This window comes from Anguilla rostrata, chromosome 1, assembly GCF_018555375.3.
Source record: "Anguilla rostrata isolate EN2019 chromosome 1, ASM1855537v3, whole genome shotgun sequence".
NCBI lineage: Eukaryota > Metazoa > Chordata > Actinopteri > Anguilliformes > Anguillidae > Anguilla > Anguilla rostrata.
In genome coordinates, this window is record NC_057933.1 from 52,505,298 (window position 1) to 52,525,725 (window position 20,428).

General features: G+C 44.8%; 2 protein-coding genes and 1 long non-coding RNA gene across 8 annotated transcripts; 1 reads left to right on the top strand and 2 right to left on the bottom strand.

The window, feature by feature from the left end:
• Positions 1–541: 541 nt before the first annotated feature.
• On the top strand, positions 542–4,771 carry preb (prolactin regulatory element binding). Of its 3 annotated transcripts, none has more exons than XM_064341831.1 (10): positions 542–699; positions 1,611–1,773; positions 1,989–2,184; positions 2,308–2,543; positions 2,765–2,845; positions 3,167–3,294; positions 3,432–3,605; positions 3,714–3,786; positions 3,880–4,039; positions 4,201–4,771. In XM_064341831.1, the coding sequence occupies exons 2-10, from the start codon at positions 1,639–1,641 to the stop codon at positions 4,293–4,295; spliced, it is 1,278 nt and encodes a 425-aa protein (XP_064197901.1). In that variant the 5' UTR covers positions 542–699; positions 1,611–1,638; the 3' UTR covers positions 4,296–4,771. The 3 variants fall into 3 exon arrangements, with proteins under 3 accessions (XP_064197901.1, XP_064197900.1, XP_064197906.1); XM_064341830.1 differs by having other exon boundaries at positions 560–719; XM_064341836.1 differs by having other exon boundaries at positions 560–719; positions 3,170–3,294.
• An 8,274-nt stretch (positions 4,772–13,045) lies between these two features.
• Positions 13,046–14,503, bottom strand: LOC135258468 (uncharacterized). Its single transcript, XR_010330994.1, has 2 exons — positions 13,775–14,503; positions 13,046–13,469 (listed from the first exon to the last, which is right to left on the bottom strand). It is a non-coding gene; the product is annotated as an uncharacterized LOC135258468 (long non-coding RNA).
• Positions 14,504–15,400: 897 nt separating this feature from the next.
• Positions 15,401–20,340, bottom strand: lyplal1 (lysophospholipase like 1). 4 transcript variants are annotated; one of them, XM_064341880.1, is made up of 6 exons: positions 20,077–20,340; positions 19,870–19,894; positions 18,621–18,720; positions 18,097–18,266; positions 16,531–16,646; positions 15,401–16,031 (listed from the first exon to the last, which is right to left on the bottom strand). In XM_064341880.1, the coding sequence occupies exons 1-6, from the start codon at positions 20,128–20,130 to the stop codon at positions 15,789–15,791; spliced, it is 708 nt and encodes a 235-aa protein (XP_064197950.1). In that variant the 5' UTR covers positions 20,131–20,340; the 3' UTR covers positions 15,401–15,788. The 4 variants fall into 4 exon arrangements, with proteins under 4 accessions (XP_064197950.1, XP_064197958.1, XP_064197941.1 ...); XM_064341888.1 differs by having other exon boundaries at positions 20,005–20,338; XM_064341871.1 differs by lacking the exons at positions 19,870–19,894; positions 20,077–20,340 and adding an exon at positions 19,547–19,704.
• Between the last annotated feature and the right edge of the window lie 88 nt (positions 20,341–20,428).

Sequence of the window (20,428 nt, forward strand, 5' to 3'; positions counted from 1 at the left end):
TCAGCACATAGACTTTGGGGACAACATTTTTTAAACAATTTCACTTTTTTTCTCTGAGTAATGACTCTCCCCTACAGTGAGACCACTGGAAGGTAAGAAACAGAGGGGCTTTTATCTTTTATGTGTGTGATTAATTCTGCTTTTATAATTCTGATTAATTATTAGATTCTTAGTAACATGCATAGCAAAACCTAACCACCTAGGCAGGGGGCACATATATAACTTGAAGAAGCAATAAGCTGCAGAATACCTACATAGTTGTGAATGCGTGATGAAAGCTAATATGCGGATATTAGTGAACATGTTAATTCCACAGCTGAAAATGTGCCTCCGGAAGCGTTTGTGAATGTAAAATCATTAGCATGCTGGCATTGGCGACAAAATTTTGGGCGGGCTATGGATCTTGTCAATGTATGTAGAAAGATCCAAGGGCAGAGCTACCAGGAGTTGTGTGAATAGATAATTAAGAAAGTCCGGCCAAATTGCACACTTTTATTTCTGCTTTTACGGTAAATCGAGGTCTACGTACGTCTTTCAAACGACGTAGTCGCGCACGCGAAGCGTTGCTGACGTGTAGGTAAGGAAGAGGGGTTTCATTCTTGTTTTGGTTGTGCGCAAACCGGTGACAGCTTACTATGCGAAGTCCCAAGATTTTGGACTGAATTATCAGGGAGGTCAAAACTGGATCGTGCTTGACAGGTAGAAGGCTCGAGAGACAGGTAGTTATGTTGCTAGCTGCTTCACGAGGTCACAGCGCAGTATGCAGCAAGCTTTAGCGACGTTCTATGCACCACATCCCTACCGACACTTGCTACCTAGCTAAATTAGTAGCTAACTGAAAGTATTATTTTGCCTATTGCCCAGCTAGCGAGCAAACAGTGTGAGTGCACTCTTTTTCTTTCGCTAGCATTTACCAGTGCAATTAGGTAAGCTGCAAAATACAGTTTGGTAGCTTGCTAAGAATAAATAAGAACTTCTCATTTACAATGGCTAACGTAGCTGCCGTTAGCCCAGATGGTGACAGTCAGCAGCATCTAGCTAGTTTCTGTCGTCTCACGATTTGTGTGTGTAAACTAGTTTATTTTTTCTAGTTTTTATTTAATCTATGAAGGCAGATAGCTTTGTGGGGTAATTGATACTTGCTAAGCTGCAGCTGTCAAATACCAGTGTTTAGCCAATTAATAGGTACTACTACCCAAATTACTTGCAACAGTCATTATCCTTATCATAATAAGTCCAGATGTAGTTAACGTAGACTTGCTGTCAAGCTACATATGTTAGCTAACCGGTGGGCGCTCTCTTGCATCAGCTTGGCCATAATGTTATTTGTTGGAACCAACGTCATGATGGCCTGGTGGCTTTTGTTGGTTATTTAGTCTGAGTTCGATCGTCATATAGGTTTGCCAGTTCGGTAACTTACAGTTAGTTAACTTTTCACAACCATTCTCTGAGGGACATAACAGTAGTGTAAGCACACAACTAAGTATTACTCAAGCCAGATGCCCTGGGGTCCAATGCTTGTGTTGTCTTTTAGCTGTTGAGCATTATCTGTGCACTGTCCATTGTGTATATTTAGCAGTAATCACGGCTGTTGTGTTTCTGTTGAGCAGAAGTGAATTTGCGAGCTTCTCTGACACTATGGGCCGACGGAAACATCCAGACCTCTACTGCGCTCCCTTCCCTCTCTATACTGTGAAGGTGCACCCTGAAACAGGATTAGTTGTCACAGCAGGTGGGGGTGGCGCTTCAAAGACTGGAATTAAAAATGGAGTGGTAAGCATCATGCTCATACTCTTCTCAATGAGCACTGTTTGCATGTTTCTGATGTTTGTTACGCTGAATAAAATACAGCAGTGCCTTTACATTTGGAGACCAAAGCATTTTGAATGATGGCAATCAAGTGTGTGTACATGTGTGTCCGTGAGTATGTAAGGATGTAACTCTGAGGTGATGGTTGATTGACTGGTTGATTGACTGGTGTCTTGCAGCACTTCCTGGGTCTGGAGTTGGTCGGTGGCCGGCACAGTGCTACACTTCTGCACTCCCATGACACAGACACCCGCGCTACCATGAACTTGGCACTAGGGGGCGATGTGATCGCAGCAGGGCAGGATGGCACTTGCAGTTTGATGCGCTTTAAACAGTGCTCCAAGAAGGATGGCCACAAGGCTACAGCTAGAGAAGGTAGGTAGCATGTAGTGTAGCTAAAAAATGTTGGGTGAGTTTGTGAGTGCGAGTGAGGTAGAGAGTGAGCGTGTGCCAGCCCAGTGCTGAGGTATTGTGTGTTGCTCTTTTCTGTCTTTACAGAAGGGGGCGACGGCAAGCAGACGGCCCCCAGGCGGCGTGGGGGGCATCGGCGGGCCGAGGCAGGCGGGGACGAGGCGGAGACAAGAGACGAGACCCCTCAGATGTCGGTGGAGGCGGTGGGGGAGGTGTGCTCGGACCGCAGCCCCACTGACCCCCTGCAGAAGTGCGTGAGGTTCAGTGCTGACCTCAGCCTGCTGCTGACCGGTGGGGCGGATGGACACGTCCGCGTGTGGGAGGTGAGGCCGCGTCACCACCATGCCTGCTTCCGCCTGCCTCCCGCTTCACTGTGGTTTTGTATTACGAAACACAGTAACTAATGCAACATAGCAGACCTCTCTACCTAGCCAAATGCAAAATATATAATGCATGTTTATCAGAATTAAATACTGATGCAGAGTGTGAACAGAGTGGCTCTTATACCGCATGTGAGTAGACTACTGCTTTATTTTTATTTCAGTACCCTGCAATGAAGGAGAAGCTGGATTTCAAGGCTCATGATGGGGAGATTGAAGACTTAGATATCAGTCCTGATAACAAGGTAATGAATGACTTCTGATACAGAAATGAAGAACCAAGTTTGTGAAGAACCAGGAGAACACCAATATGGCTCTGGTTACTCTAGTCCTGAGTGGTGGGTCATGTGACCTGGGTCATCTGTTTGCCCAATACTGAAGTCCAGCTGCTGTTGGTTGATTTATTTGACTTTTCTGGTGTTCACCCCGCCCTTGTATCTTAAGGCTGTGCCCTCCCAAAATGTGGCTCTGGTCTGAATTATGTGTGTTTATGCTTGGGCTGAAGATCAAGGACTCTCAAACAGCATGTTTCTATAACCTACATCTGTGTGTGTTTGTTTGTGAAGCAGATCGTGACAGTAGGGCGGGACTTTGCGTGCTGTGTGTGGAGTAATGACCAGCTGGTCGTGGGATTGAGTTGGCATGACAACATGCCTCACATCACCGATAAGATGTACCGCTACCAAGCCTGCAGGCGAGTGCTTCTTCTGTGTCTCAAGGCTGCTGATGTTCACATTGATGTTATGGATGTGAGCGGCAATCCATGCTGATGTGTGTGGATTTGACTTTGAACAGCTGTTGATTAGTCTCTGCTTTCTTTGTCTCTTTCAGGTTTGCAAAGGTGGAGGACCAGTCCGATGCTCTGAGGCTCTACACGGTCCAGATTCCTCACAAACGTGACCGCAGGCCGCCCCCCTGCTACCTCACCAAGTGGGACGGGCGGAACTTTCTCCCCTTGCTTACCAAACCCTGTGGCAGTGAGGTCATTTCCTGCCTGGCTGTCAGGTGAGGAGGAGGGATGTCCTGAGTCTTGTGATGATTGTTTTTCCTCTGTGATTGAATACACGTGTTTTGGGACGAATTCCTTGATTCTATAATTCCCTGTGGTTTCAGCGACTCTGGGACGTTTCTGGGCTTGGGGACAGTGACGGGATCAGTGTCCATTTACATTGCCTTCTCACTGCAGGTACGCACATACTCGCACGCACACACACACACGCACAGACACACACGCACATGCACACGCTAACCTCTCCTCCTATGTCTGTGGCTCCTGCAGAGTCTTTACTACGTTCAGGAAGCCCATGGGATCGTGGTCACCGATCTGGCCTTCCTGCCAGACTCCCCGAAGGGCAGGGGGATTCTGGGAGACAACGAAGCCGCCTTGCTGAGCGTAGCGGTGGACAGCCGCTGCAAGATGCACGTCCTGCCCCACCGAGGTGAGTACGGGGACCGCGCCCACAATAAGAGGGGATCTGTAAACGTGTGTGTCCCTCTCTCTGCCCCTCCCTCCTTCTGTATTCAGGTTTATGAATTTGAATGCAGCATGTGCGTACTGTAAGAGGGCCACGCACAGTCATGGTGTCTCTCGTTCTCACAGGGTCCTTCCCGGTGTGGCTGCTGCTCCTGCTCTGCGCCCTCGTGGTGGTGTGCGTGGTGCTCTTCCTGCAGCACACCTTCCCAGGATTCATTTAGGGACCCAGGACTCGGCCACAGTCCTCGACTAGTCTTATTAACGATGGTGACAAGGAGAGTATTTAATAAATGTTTTTTTTTTTTTTTTTCCCGCAAAAGCCAATCAGTACTTTGAATGCCAGTGTGTCAGTTTGGTGAGACCATACCTCAGGGGCTGGTGTGTCGGTTTTGGTGAGACCATGCTGTACCTCAGGGGCCGTTGAGTCAGTTTTGGTGAGAGACCAAACCTCTGTACTTCTGCCTCGCCAAGGGCTGACATGCAGAACGGAGACCATGGACCCAAACAGACTTTTCTTTTCCTATATCATTACCGCACAAGTTTTCTTTTTTTTTTTGTTGATGTTTTGGAAAGGGACATTATTTAAAACCTAGACTGTCAACCACAGTGGTCACAGTGATATGATTTACAGGGGGTGGGGCCTGACTCATTGGCAGTTTTTAAATATCTAGATTATTAATAAATATCATGAACTTTACATTGCATGTTTGGCCAGTCTATCTGTGGCACTCAGGAACACAGTAATTCTGTACGACTGAGGCCAGTCAGGAACATGTCTGTGATTTGTGACTGTGCCAGTAATTTCAGGAGCAGGAGGACCCGATACATTTACAATGCAAACCGCTCAGCACTACCTGCAGAGAGAGCTCTCTGACCTGTTAGAATGTGTAATACTTCACATCACCTGCAGGGGGAACTCTGGGACCACTCAGCACGTCGTCCTCCTGTAATGGCAGGCCCTTCAATTCTGCCTTCAAGCACAGGCCCTGGATACCAATAAACTTTTTACCTATTGGAGTGGGTGGAGTACTCCATCCAGGTTACTACTAAAAACCTGTTAAGGGCATTGCTTACTCTACTTGGTTTGTTTGCAGAGCTAATATCATACACATGAGCTGGCCTAAAGAGGCATGTTCAAGGTGGGTGCTTGTAGGAGCTGAACAGTGTAGCCTTGCCACCTATGTGTACTTCAAAAAAGGAGAGAAAATCCTCTGAAATTTAACAGAGGCAGTGGGCTCTTCAGTGAACTAATATGTTAATTCCAGGTATTAACCATGCTGATACTGATACCTTAACAGGATGCTGGTATTGAGCAAAGCAGCATTGTTCTTTGTGAAGTGAATAGGTTAGACCAGGATGGGTTAATAAGGGAAAAAAAGGACCTGAAAAAGACACCTGTTGGCTGTTGGGTCTGAACACAGGAGCATCCTAGCTTGTAATGTGACGAGAGTGATTATGTGCGAGTGTGAATGTTTCCATGTACAATCAGCTGCCAGAAGACAGGCGTGAGTAGTCAAGAATAAGTCATAAAATATGTAGTCTTTTCATGATGTCTGGATGCCTTTGAGAGGATTAAAAGAGATGTACATTGACAGCAGAAGTGCTGAAAGTTCACCTCACCCATATACTCCCTCAATTCCCAGCAACACTTTCGCACACGGCCTCAACTCAGAAGCAAGGCGTGTCCGGAACAGAGTTAAAATCTGCTGTACAAAGGAAAGTGGCTCGGGAGTGGCAGAGAACAGTGTGTCTGACACCTTGACAGTGTCTGTACTATTAGAGTATGAATGTGTCTGTTTCCACAGTTTGTCTTCTCTTTCAAAGCAGATGGCCGGGCTTAGGTCTTTGCACAGAAAAGCCTCATGTGCCACATCTGGCCAGAAGGTGGCACTGCAGTCGAGGCCAATTAACTGGAAGGCTAGCATACTGTTCGTCTGTAAAACTGATCGCACTAATAACTCGAGGGAGATGCTGTAGATTACTATCACACCTGATTTGTCCTCTTCTGAACGTCTTATGCATTTCCCACGTAGAATTTTCATTGTAGAGCTTTCAGACAATTTTGTTTGACGGACTTCCCACAAAGTTGAGCTAATACGGGGTTTGTTGTAACGTACTGTACCAGCACGAGCTTGCAGCCAATCAAGAAGCACAGATCATCTCCAGGTGTGGAACACGTAACAGAAGTTGCAGTAAGGATGAAGAATCATTGAAACTGGAAAAAACATAACCATAAATAATTTATGATGACATACAGTGCCCTCCAAAAGGATGGGAATGAAAGTGTGGAATTTGTTATTTTTGCTATATACTGTAAGTATAATAAATATTGAGTTTTTGTATTTGAAAAATAAGTAAGGCCGTATACATACAATAAACCTGGACAAGCAGGTAAATACCAGCTGTGCTTTGTATTCCTTGCAAAGAAAAACTCATGAAATTAAACCCAGTGGGATACAAATGGAAAGCAACCCCTGAGAGTTGTAAATGTGGAGTAAATCTTGCAAACTTTTTTTATAAAAGCAGGGTCACAAATCGCATCGCAAATTGAAAAAAACTGTCCTGGGATCACCCTCACACAAAACATCCCCCGTTGTATGAAACAGCTAGGACACAATGATGAAAAACAGACCAAAGTTACACATTACCTTCTCTATCACATTACCGACATCGCTCTAACCAGAGGTCAGTAACACAGTCACTGAGACACTGACAGCTGTAGCACACTGCCTGAGACAAAAAAAACAGACCCAGATGAAAGTTTAGTAACACACTGACTGAAAGAGCACAATAACTTACTGACAGACTGAGACAGAGCACAATAATATACAAATGGACTGAGACAGGACACAGTTCTGTACTAACAGACTGTGACAAGACACAGGTATGTACTAATGGACTGAGACCGGATGCAGTTATGTACTAATGGACTGTGACAGGACACAGTTATGTACTAATGGACTGGGACAGAGCACAGTTATCTGCTAATGTACTGTGACAGGACACAGTTATGTACTAATGGACTGAGACGACACAGTATTGTACTAACGGACTGAGATGGCACAGTTATGTACTAATGGACTGAGACAGGATGCAATTATGTACTAATGGACTGTGACAGGACGCAGTTATTTACTAACAGACTGTGACAGGGCGCAGTTATGTACTAACGGACTGAGACAGGATGCAGTTATGTACTAATGGACTGTGACAGGACACAGTTATGTACTAACGGACTGAGACAGGACGCAGTTATGTACTAACGGACTGAGACAGGATGCAGTTATGTACTAATGGACTGTGACAGGACGCAGTTATGTACTAACGGACTGAGACAGGACGCAGTTATGTACTAACGGACTGAGACAGGATGCAGTTATGTACTAATGGACTGTGACAGGACGCAGTTATGTACTAACGGACTGAGACGGCACAGTTATGTACTAATGGACTGTGACAGAGCACAGTTATGTACTAACGGACTGAGACAGGACGCAGTTATGTACTAATGGACTGTGACAGGACGCAGTTATTTACTAACGGACTGTGACAGGGTGCAGTTATGTACTAATGGACTGTGACAGGACGCAGTTATTTACTAACGGACTGTGACAGGGCGCAGTTATGTACTAACGGACTGAGACGGCACAGTTATGTACTAAGGGACTGAGACGGTACAGTTATGTACTAACGGACTGAGACAGGACACAGTAATGTACTAATGGACTGTGACAGAGCACAGTTATGTACTAATGGACTGAGACGGCACAGTTATGTACTAACGGACTGAGACAGGACACAGTAATGTACTAACGGACTGTGACAGAGCACAGTTATGTACTAATGGACTGTGACAGAGCACAGTTATGTACTAACGGACTGAGACAGGACACAGTTATGTACTAACGGACTGTGACAGAGCACAGTTATGTACTAACGGACTGAGACGGCACAGTTATGTACTAACGGACTGTGACAGGACACAGTTATGTACTAACGGACTGAGATGGCACAGTTATGTACTAACGGACTGAGATGGCACAGTTATGTACTAACGGACTGAGACGGCACAGTTATGTACTAATGGACTGTGACAGAGCACAGTTATGTACTAATGGACTGTGACAGAGCACAGTAATGTACTAATGGACTGTGACAGAGCACAGTTATGTACTAACGGACTGAGACAGGACACAGTAATGTACTAATGGACTGTGACAGAGCACAGTTATGTACTAACGGACTGAGACAGGGCACAGTTATGTACTAACGGACTGAGACGGCACAGTTATGTACTAACGGACTGAGACAGGGTGCAGTTATGTACTAATGGACTGTGACAGGGCATGGTAACGCAATGAGGGACTGGGACACAGCACAATAATCCAGTGATGGACAGAGACAAAGTGCAGTAACACACTGAATGTCTGAGACAGGGTGCAGTAATGTAATAATGCACTAATGTACTGAGAAAGGGCATAGTAATGTAGTAATGGACTCAGTCAGGTAACAGTAACATACTGACTGACTAAGACAGGATGAAGTAATGTACTAACTGACTTAGACATGGCTTAGTAACATACTAATGCAGTAATGGACTGAGAAAGGTCATAGTAACATAATAATGGACTCAGACAGGTTACAGTAACACAATAATGGACAGAGACAGGATGCAATAATGTACTATTAGGGGGCGACATAGCTCAGGAGGTAAGACCGATTGTCTGGCAGTCAGAGGGTTGCCGGTTCAAACCCCGCCCTGGGCATGTCGAAGTGTCCTTGAGCAAGACACCTAATCCCTAACTGCTCTGGCGAATGAGAGGCATCAATTGTAAAGCGCTTTGGATAAAAGCGCTATATAAATGCAGTCCATTTACCATTTACTATTAGCCTGCGACAGGGCACAGTTATTTACTAATGGACTGAGACAGGATGCAGTAACGAACAAAAGGACTGAGACATGGCACAGGAACATACTAATGGACTAAAGTACTACGACACGGTGCAGTAATGTACTGATGGTCTGAGACAGTTATGTACTAACGGACTTAAACATGGCGCAGTAACGCACTGAGAGACTGGGAGAGAGCACAATAACCCACCGACAGAAGGAGACAGAGCACAGTAACACACCGACTGAGACAGAGCAGTAACCCACTGACTGAGACAGAGAGCAGTCCATAACACACTGACACAGACATAGTGGTAACATGTGAGTAAGATTTTCAGTGGCGTAATGCTGACTATGACATGGAAGTGAAATATGCAGGGATAGGAACTAGGCTAATAACTGTGGCTAATATTACTTCATCTGATTGGAATCAGTAACCAACAGTATGAACGGGAGGAAAAAAAACAAGACACACGTCCCGGCCAAGATAATATATAATGTGGCGTAATGACTGCGACGTGGAGCTGTAGTACGGGGCTGCCCACGATGTCTCGCTGTGGTGCAAGGCCAGCGGTGAGTCAGCTGCGTTCCGCAGGAGGAATCCCGTCCCGTCCCACAGACCACAAGCGTCTGCAGGAACCCCACTGACATCACATGGGGGCCCTCTGTGTTACGATCAGCATGCTTTTACCAGGAAACTTCCAGTGTTGGTTTTCTGCTTAAATGCAGAGTGGAGAAGGTCAAACTGCCTTAAAAAAATCTAAAATATTACCAAAATAAGCTCTCAGGCTAAGCACACATAATCAGATATGCAACATGTTAAAATTGAAGTCTATCTAATTCTGTGATGTCACAGAAGCTTTGTTGCTAATGAAGCACTCTCGCCTTCTAATTGATGCAGTGTCCACAGACATAAGGCACTAGCCTTTGGAGATATACAGTATACTATCCCTAACAACCCACTTTGGCGACATTTTATCTGAGTGTCTGATTTGGAGACATACAAGGGACAACTTTTAAGATGTATAAAGCTGGGTTAATGGTGAAGAGTACTTCAGGGATTACCAGTTCACAAGCTTTCTTTGTGAAATTTTTTTTATTGTGCCCAACAAGTCATGTAACCTGTGTGAATTTAAATTATTAAGGCAAGAGTTCGGTCCAGCATTCCTGAACCAGCTTAGCGTTAGGACACGATTGCCTTTAACCCTCCTGTTATGTTGCGGGTCAAATTGACCCTTTTTAAAGTTTGAAAATCTAGGAAAAATACTTAAAATTATTTTTTCAGTATGAAACTTCTTCTACTGGCCTTAATTAGTGTAATCAACTTTCTAATGAAATGGTCATTTCAGTATTGCAACCCCTGTATGTTTATATCACCGGAACATTGCTGTACCTAAAAATGACAGACAGAGGGTAGCAGTTGTGTCCACTGCTGAAAAGAGTGGACAACAGCCAGAGATTCACGCAGCTGCAATGACACAGTCCTGATGTATGTTTCACCAGGTAGAATTGTTACCCTGCAACCCTATCTACCTTCATGTGGGAATGAAAATAAGTAGAATTACTGTGTGTATGAAAGGAAACCGCAAGCTTTTTTGTTTACGTTGGATATTTCTGTCACAGTTACATCTTATTAATGTTCTTTATCTTACAGCAATGAGGCAAAGGGGGAAACTTAGTTTTCCAGAAGTACGCTGGTTTTCAATCCACCCCAGGTCTGATTACTGAACCCAGTAGATCTGTAAGACTGGCCTGGAGTGTATCTGAAAGAAACTCAGGACTGTCTCTGGTATATACCAACAACTGGCACAGATATGTTCTCAGAACCAGCCTGATATAAGGCTGGGATGATTCAGTATATTTATAGCTTTGATTTACTGTACATACATTACTGAACTAGTACACCACTGGTAAACTAGATAAGCTACATGGCCAAAAGTATGTGGACATTGCTTCTAATTAGTGGGTTTGGTTCCTTCAAGCACACCCATTTCTAACAGGTGCATACAATCAAGCATGCAGTCATGCAATTTCCATAGACAAATGTTAGCTGTAGAATGGGTCGTACTGAAGAGCTGTGAATTTCAACGTGGCACTGTCATAGGACGCCACCTTTCCAGCAAGTCAGTTGGCCAAATTTCTGACCTGCTAAAGCTGCCCCGGTGAACTTGTTATGCTGTTATGGTGAAGTGGAAACATCTAGGTGCTCAGCTCAGCTGTGAAGTGATAGGTCACACAATCTCACAGAACGGGACCGCTGAGTGCTGAAGTGCATAGCATGTAAAAATGATCTTGTCCTTGGCAACACTCATTACCGAGTTCCAGACTGCCTCTGAAGCAACGTCAGCACAAGAACTGTTCGTTGGAAGCTTCATGAAATGCGTTCCCATGGCTGAGTAGCCGCGCGCAAGCCTAAGATCACCATGCACAATACCAAGCGTGGGCTGGAGTGGTGTAAAGCACGCTGCCATTGGATTCCGGAGTAGTGGAAACACATTTTCTGAAGTGATGAATCATGCTTCACTATCTGGCTTTCTGATGGACAAATCAGTTTAGAGAATGCCAGGAGAACGCTACCTGCCTGAATGCAAAGCTCCAACTGTAAAGTTGTCATGTTCTAAAACAAAGTGGGAAGCCTTCCCTGAAGAGTGGAGGCTGTTATAGCAGAAAAGGGGGGACCAACTCCACATTAATGCCCATGGTTTTGGAATGAGATGTTCAACAAGCACATATGGGTGTGAAGTTTGGTTGTGCACATACTTTTGGCCATGTAGTGTATATGTTAAAGACAAAACTCTGCTGTGAACCTAGGACAGAGCCATAGTGAAGATATCTTGTATGTACTGCTTCCATTCTGCTCAACAGGCAGATCTGCTCAACATTATTTTCAGATCTATAGATTCGTGGAAAAACACACCTCAATTTTGTTGTTAGACAAATTTGGTACAAGGAAAACCGCCTTTAACCATGTTTATCTGAATGTAGTTATTATATATATGTATAGTATATTTAGTGAGTTGAGTCATTGGGAGGGACACACAAAACCCAAATTCTATGTTTTTGGGGGGCAGAGCTGAGGTTCCGCGTTTGGGTCATTGACGTATACTCCCTGCCGGATTTCAATCTGTCCGATTCCGCAGTTGTTTTCTTTGCTGGACATTGTTCCACGTCTCGAGGAGCGCTGGTGGAAGCTGCCGAACCACAACAAAGAGCGACGCAGTGAGCTGTGCGTATCTGGGTCGCCCAAAACCAGACTTCCGTCTGAATCCTCTCCCGCTACGGCCGTCTGACTACTCATGCACATCCCACGCCGTCTGCCTCCCTGTCTGCCCGACTCCAGAGTGGGGTGGCTTGTGGCGCAAACCCCTAAAGGTCTCTCAGCTTCTATTCTGGACGCGTCTGCCCTACACACCTACACATGATCACAGCCCTCCACGAACGCTCTTCCCTAAGCGCATAATCATGCAGAGAGAGAGAGAGAGGGCTCATACATGCCTTTCCCGACATTTGGATTTGACGACCCAAGAAGGAAAGAAAACAAATACTTTTATAAATAAAATGCCCCCCTGTGATTTGGGTGTATGGCACAAAGAAAGACTAGACAGCGGGAAAATAAAAAAAAACATGAAAAGGCCAAGGCTTGCGTGTGTATATTAAGAACTACCAATAATAAAATATATGGGAAGAAACTGATTTTTCACAATTATATGATTCACATTTCAGCATTATTTAATTACCTAGCAATGCCACCAAAATGTAGCACCAAAATAAGCTTAGGCAGTTTTGGGTGGATACAGAGAACCAGACAACTTTCTGTTGTTACTGTTCTTGGCAGTTGGTACATACAGTAGCAGACAAGGTAATTTTCAGTTGGCTTGTTTATGTGCTTGGTGGAATAATGTGCTCATTTGTATTTTTATGGGCTCAATAATGTACTGCTAATATATCTGACTTCTCCAGAAACAAAAAATAAATACATAAAAGTTCTGGATAGCAACACCGAAGCTCTTTCTAAACATTCCAACAGTGGACAATGTATTATGCAATACCTTGCTTTATATTACCACAGAGTGCAGCATCTGGAATACTCATTGATTTATTTAAACACTATTCCCTCATTTCCCTCCCCAATGTGTAATGCCCAAAGCCCAAACAAGTCAGGTTTACACAGACATGAGTCAGAGGAAGACACTTGCGCACCATAACAGGCAGATTTTCAGGTACTCGACTGACCAGCAGGGGTCGCTGGTGTGTGATCAGACAATGTCATCCCAGCCGATTGAAACCATCCCATCCGTGGGTGACACTAGAGCCAACTGCGTGTCGTCCTGCAGGGCTGCTGGCTATGGTGAGCGCTGGAACGATCCTGATTCAATACCAGACCGAGGGACCCATTGATACACTGTACCTTAATTGGAAGTCACCAAGCAGCCCCACATTCATTGTTTTAGTATCATCACTGTATTCTGTTTGCACTGTACCTTCCAGAAGGGTAGTGGATTCACTATAATACAGTAGAACGACATAAATCTCACTGTTAATACACGACTGTGACACATTTCACCACAGGATTGCCACCAAGGAGTAAACTCTGCACTTCTTGGTCTTCCTTTTTGATTAATTTCACATAACTGTCTGAACATGGTTTCTACACATAGGTGGTTGTTGAGGTTAGTTTACCCGTTGTGTGATGTATTCTGTGGCATTATATTAGTTGGGAGGGCTACGTTCAATAAAATCTGGATGTTTTCAAATGAATTGATATAAGCTGCTAGAGGCATGCTTATAGGTGCAACCATGGAGACCCACCTGGACAGAGGTCATTCAGTGCTATGTCACGCCCACCATATGCTGCCATCCTCGCACTTCTCTCAATCGTCATGCTTATCCTCTCATTGACTGACAGAAGCTCAGTTGGCATGGTGATATGGGAGACATGTGACTGTGACCTCGCTGACGGGCAAGGGTAGCCGGCTGGGGCCTTTGTACTTGGCAAGGGGCTCGGCCTCACCGTAGGGCGCGGTCAGAAGGCCTTGGTCTCCGTGCACATTAGAGACAGATGGGCGTGGCCTCTGCGCGGCAGCAGCTCCGGCGTGTCTGGGAGCGATCCTGCCCTGTCTGGAGGAAGCGCGTATGGAAATGGGCGGCCCACGCCAGCTGTACAGCTTTTACAGAGAGACATTCCTTCCGTCTGAGACCCGCGATGCTAAGCAGATCAGAATCTGAGGAGACAGAAGGGGGCACCTTCACACTGCTGTCTCCAATTAAAGGGAGGAAGCGTTTATAAAGTTCTCACACTGAAGGCTACATCATCACTGGGACTGTCCCCCAAATAAAACACATCCCACTGAGTGAGAGGAAGATTCTTGTTTAAAAATAGCCGTTTTTAAAATTAAGATTTCTGTTATTTCCTCCTCTGGGAAATTCAGACGAGACTGGTGGGGCTCAGTTCAACTGTTAGACACTTAACACTCAACTCAAAACAACCCAAATTTCCACTGTAAAACCATGAACGACGTTGTGGTTGCTCCAGCTCTTTGCGGGAGAGAGGGTGGGGGGGTGGGGGGTGTTTAGAGGAAGAGGGGGTGGGGGAGGTGCAGAAGGAGAGGGGGATGAGAAGGTGGGCAGAGAGAAGAATGGGGGAGATGTGGAGGGAGAGGAGAATGGGGTCAATGTTGAAGCAATGACTGCTGAGGAGGGTAGTGCAGCAGAGGGCAGGGAGAGTGCCAGTCAGTGTACTGTGGAGCTGCTGGCTGTTCTACAGTAGCATTCCTTCACACAGTGTTGGGAGAGATCAACGTTCAGGGCCAAAGTGTAACTGTCAACTCAGCCTGTTTACTTTGGCTGGGACTCTCCTAACCTCACTCTCCCACTCCCAACTCTCCTGTTGCTGGAAGAACTCAGAGCACATCCAGCACTCCCTCTCCTAGTGTGTGTGTGTTGAGAGAGAGAGAGAGAGAGCAAGAGAGAGAGAGAGAGAGAGAAAACAAGTGTAAGTATTTGTGGGTTACTGAGTACAGCTGTATATTATGCATCATGCTCCAAGACAGTATACAGCTGTGTACTTCAAAGAAAAACTCTATGAGATCCATCTGTGGACTGCTTTAAAAACGACATCATTCTGCAACACTATTTGATTGTTTGTGTGGTGAGCAAGGAGGTTTACAGTTGTGTTCCTATTCAAAATAATGTTGGGCATAATTAAATTCAAATGACAGAATTGTGTTTATTTTTATGCTTATTTTAAACTACAGTCTAAAATTACTTGCTCTGTACTAAGAAACAGTAGTGGTCCTTGTGTGCTGGCCTTTTGAATGACTAAGAGGCTCCTGCAGTTATGATATTTGACCTCTTGAACACAGAAAGGCCCAGTAAAGTTGTTGCAGTTCTTGGGTGGTGTCGGTTCAGTTTTGGTTTGATAAAAGACCGGCCAACTATGTTCACAACATTTAATAGAAATACATGGAGAAAAAAATGATGCTGATTTAAAAATGGGTTCCACTGTTACGATGGAAAAGTGATTCTTAATATATCACCTCAACGAAGCTCTGATAACCAGTTTACCCAAATGTCTTTTTAAGATGTCTTTTATGAGTTCTCTTGTACATAATTCAGTGTTACAGTACAGTCACAGGCATAATTATACCTTCAGTTTATGCTCATAACATTCTGTACTGTTGTAGTAGTTCTCCCTTGGCTCCTGGTGCCCTGGTTCCAGTGCAGGAACTTAGCAGGCCCTCCATGACAAACGACCACGACCAAAGAGCATTGATTGGGACTGCGTCTTTTCAATAACCCTTCGGGGGTCATGGGTAAAGGGGTCTCACTGTCCATGGGAGGGGCTATCTGGAGGAAGCTTCTTCAGGATCCAGGAGCGCAGGCTCTCCAGCTCCACACTGGACAACTGGTGGTTCAGACCAGGGATGGAGTGAAAAGAGGTGGCCATCCCCACCCCCCTCAGCAGGGCCCCGGTCTCCTCCCCCCATCGGTGGAGCACCAGCTCGTCAGCTGTTCCGTGGCACTGGAACAGCTCCGGTAGCGACTGCCCCCTCCTGTCCTGTACCGCCTGGCGGGAAGGAGAAACTCAGACACACCCCACACAGCCCACCGTGCACTACATTACACATGCAACTGAATAAATGAGGGATACAAAGTATGCTTTCAATAACGGGTAACAGGACCTGCATTTTTATACAACCCGTGACCATGCTGGGATGTTACATGCTTCATTAACTCTTAAAATTAAGTAATTATCATCTCAGCAAGCTTACGGTTGCGTATAAAAACACTGGTCAACCCTAGTTGCCAATTTTACTAGAAGAGGAGATCTCAGTGGCTCTGAAAGAGATGAGGGAAAATATAAAAAACCCTGGGAGGTTAGGTAGCTTATACTTGACATAACTGTCAACATGACTATGTTTGCCTGAGCTGCTGGTATATGTATGAGATATCTGATTTACTGGTGTAGGTGGTGATGGACCTGAAATGCATGGGCAAGTGTGCAGCACCTGATACATTGGTTTACTGTAAGTGTGATATATGGAGAAGGTGTGCTTATGAGTTACCTGGTAGACGACTGAGTCCTTGTTGAGGAAGCTGGAGAGAGCGAAGACCCCAGCCACTTCAGGGTAGTACCTGCAGGCCAAGTGCAGAGCCATGGCCCCACCCATTGAGAAACCCCCTTGAAAGAGAGGCGAAGAAGCACTCATATTTATTTAATATACTTCAACCCAAACAAAATGACTTGGGTCTGCCTTGTATGCACAGTCCTCAGGTGCTGGACAGGCCCAGGGCTCTGGTGTTGGGGAGGGACTCAGCTAGAAGACCAGGTCTCTGGTGTCAAAGGGAGATTTGGCTAAAAGACCAGTGCTCTAGTGATGGGAAGAAACGCGGCAAAACATAGGTCCCTCACCAGCAAGGCGTTTATTTCACGGTTACCTGACTTGCAGTTAATTTTGCAGCTGCAACATTCTTATATATCCATATGTGAAAAGAATATTGAGAAACACAGCTGGTCACATGATAACATACAAAATAAATACTCACAAAACGGCATGACAGCAGCCATATGAATAATATTTGAAAGCTTAATCCAAGAGCCCAAAACTCACAGAGCATGAGCCACCACAAAAAAATGGAGAAATAGCTGATCCTCAATTCTACATCATCAGAGCTGGAAGGGTACTGGAAAAGCACTTCTTCACACAGCCAAGCTAAACTCAGCATGCAGCACATCTGGACACACTAGCCGGTGAGGAGTGAGTATTTCCAAGAGTGAAAACAGACTGAGCTCACATGCTCCACCCACCCTTTTAGACCATAAACTCATTAGTGGGATTTGTAAGTGGAAAACGTGTGTGTGTGTGTGTGTGTTTGTGTACATATGAAGTATGCTTGCGTGTGAAGTGGGTTTGAGTACATGTATGTGTTTGATATCCCCTCTCCAGCCTCTTTCACATGAACTACAACAAATAAATGTGCAAGAAACAAACACAGTAGCCTTCTCAGAAACATTTTCTGGAAAATTCCATAGCCTATCGGTCTCTCAGCCTGAAAGCTCAGGCTGTGCAGTGACTTCAATGAGTATTTATAGTTAATGACAAAATGTTATGATTTAGGAAGATAATATTTCAGCAGTCTCACAGGAACATGTGTTTTCTGAATCAGCTTCTCTGGCTCTAAGCTCAGGGGCTTTCTGTCCTACACGCAGGCTTTCATTCAAAACAAGTTTTTTACTCACATCTCCCTCTCTAATATATATATATATATATACACGCATAGTGGTTACAGCAATCCAACCCTTTTTTGACTTGACTCATCATTTGACTGCTGGCATTTACTTCACTATGACCGAGTAATTGAATTATTTAATTATGACCTACTCGCTCTTATCCCTCAACATATCTTTCCTGCAGTGTACCAGTCAGATCAGCAAACCTACTGTCTTATTGGCCTTACAGAACCTGAAACAACTGTCCTGAAATTGTTTTCATTTAACTTTTGGCAGAACATGAAAGAAGATAAAACTTGAATCATATTCCCCATTCTACATCCTTTTGAAGGAGAATGCAGAGAACAGAGAAAAAGAGAGTGAAAAGGTTGAGAGAGAGGTGAGGACAAAGTCAACCTACCAATAATCATCCTGTGTTTGGGGACACCTGCCCTGGCCTCCTCCTGTATGACAGTGCCCAGCAGGCTGCACATGCTGTCAATGGACTCCAAGTGCTCTGCGCAGTCGGCTGAGATCTTATACCGGTCGAACCACACGTGAGACAGCGCACCCCTCATGGGTGTGTAGGGTCTGTAATTACAGTAGGAACAAAGCAGCAAGTATCAGAGACCCTGTGAAACCTGAGGGTAGACAGACAGGTCAGTGTACAAATTGAGGCCTATAAGAAAACTGGGGATGTATGAGAACTGAGGGCAGAGAATGCAGAGTCAGAGGTCACCATGGGCATCTGAGGGCAGGCAGACAGATCAGGGGCCAATGTGAAAACTGAAGGCATGAAGAAGCAAATTGACTGTAATGATTCTGAGTTTTTTATATGCAACCCCCTATTGTATAAAAGTTACAGGGTTATCTCAAAAGAAGTTCCTGTCATGATTGTGGATTCTTCAGATATACTGTTATTATTGATTATTCATATTCCTGTACCTTGCTGGGGCGGTGGGGTAGATGACTCTGATGTGGGTGAAAGCCAAATCTTGTTTCAGGACGTCCCTCACCCATGCACGTAGGCCCTGTCCTGTGTCTCCTATATAAAAAAATAAGAAAAGCTGCAGAACACCATTCTTTCTCACGGATCCTACAAGTTTTACTGTACCTCCCAAACACAGAGTAAAAACGTCATGTGATGAAATATTGGAACCGGTGTCTGTAAAAAAAATTAAACGACATGTAACAATAAACGTATTTTGTTTTTCAAACATTCCAGTGTGAAAGCGTCGTGAGGAGTTTACTTGTCCAAGCCATTTTGTACACGTACTCCATTGATTCTGAAAGATCGATTTACTTGCACTCAAACAGACTGTGAAACCCTACCACGCTAATTCGTTCCTTTGCCATGAAACTGTAACGTTATGACCTTTTTAAATCTGAAAGAACAGTAGGACACAGTGCAGACTCTGAAAAATACTTGCAAAAGACGCACTGTGGGACTTCCGAGGCGCTTTAGCGGGATTCTAGAATGCAACATTTAAGATTACTATGCTTCTGTAAACACAAAGGCTCGTTAAGCATTTTTGTATCGGTGTCCGACGTGTCAGAGTCATACTCAACGTTGGCTTTCTGCCTAACTGCTAGCTACGGGTTACAAAACGCTCAACCCATAAAGGAACCTGAAGCTTTTTTTTATTTTTTAATTGCGTGTATCGTAGTCCGTTTATATGACAGATCATTTCTAGCGTGCAGATGCTTGACTGTGTGCTAGCTGAGAACTTCTCGGATAAAACTAGTCACCCGTAGCTGGCTTGGTATTAGCCTACCCTCCAAGCGGATGCCTGCAAAGGCAAATGCATCCGACTCACTCCCTCCACAATAATTCCGCAAAGAGCTCAAATATATCGTCAAGAGTTTGGCACCTGAGCCGTGTAAGAAGATTACGGATGCAGAGTGTTTTCCAGTTTGAGAAACAGCACACCTCTGCAGCTTCTGAGCCACAGCCATCACTAACAGCACCGTGAAACTAGCCCACAGCTAGCCCCATAACAACGTCACTCTATAACCCGGAAACTGCTGTTCGAAACTTACTAGACGTGACGGCAAAACACAGTAGGCGGCGTTTCACGACGCTATCGGAACAACAACAATTGTTTTATTACGTTAGAACTTGATACTATTTTAAATAATCGAGGAGGTATTGCACATGTATGAACTTTAGAATTAGTTAATGATGATACGTCACCTGAAGTCCAACTTGAAGTCCTAAGCTATTTGAAAAGAAAGGAAATTCATTTTTAAACTTGGAGAACATGCTGTTGGCTACAACAATAACACAATGAACAAATAAAATTATATACGCACAATAAAAATATTTAACCTTTTTCATATGAATACTTCGCCTATTATTAACAATTCACTCATCTTATTTTGAAAATTCAGTTTAACATACACAGGCTATTTTTATCTCCCAGGAGTATAAAAAAAAAATAAATAGCCCTAGCATCGCAAATTGTGATTATGCCCTCTCCCACATGCTCCCCGAAGGCTGGTGCGTCAGCAGGTTTTGTTACAGGCTCAGTTTAGCCGCATGCCAATGCTGACTCGGTTGTAGACCACAGCAGTAGGCTACATTTCACACAGGGACACAAAACACTTTTCCTCCGTCATGAACTTGCAAACAAAATGACAGAAGCCACTGTGCACCCTGCTCCTGCCAAATGGCTGAAGTTAAGCCAGTGTGGGTCTGGTAAGCACTTAGCTGGAATGGAGACCTGGGAAAACTGAGTTGCTGCTGGAAGTGT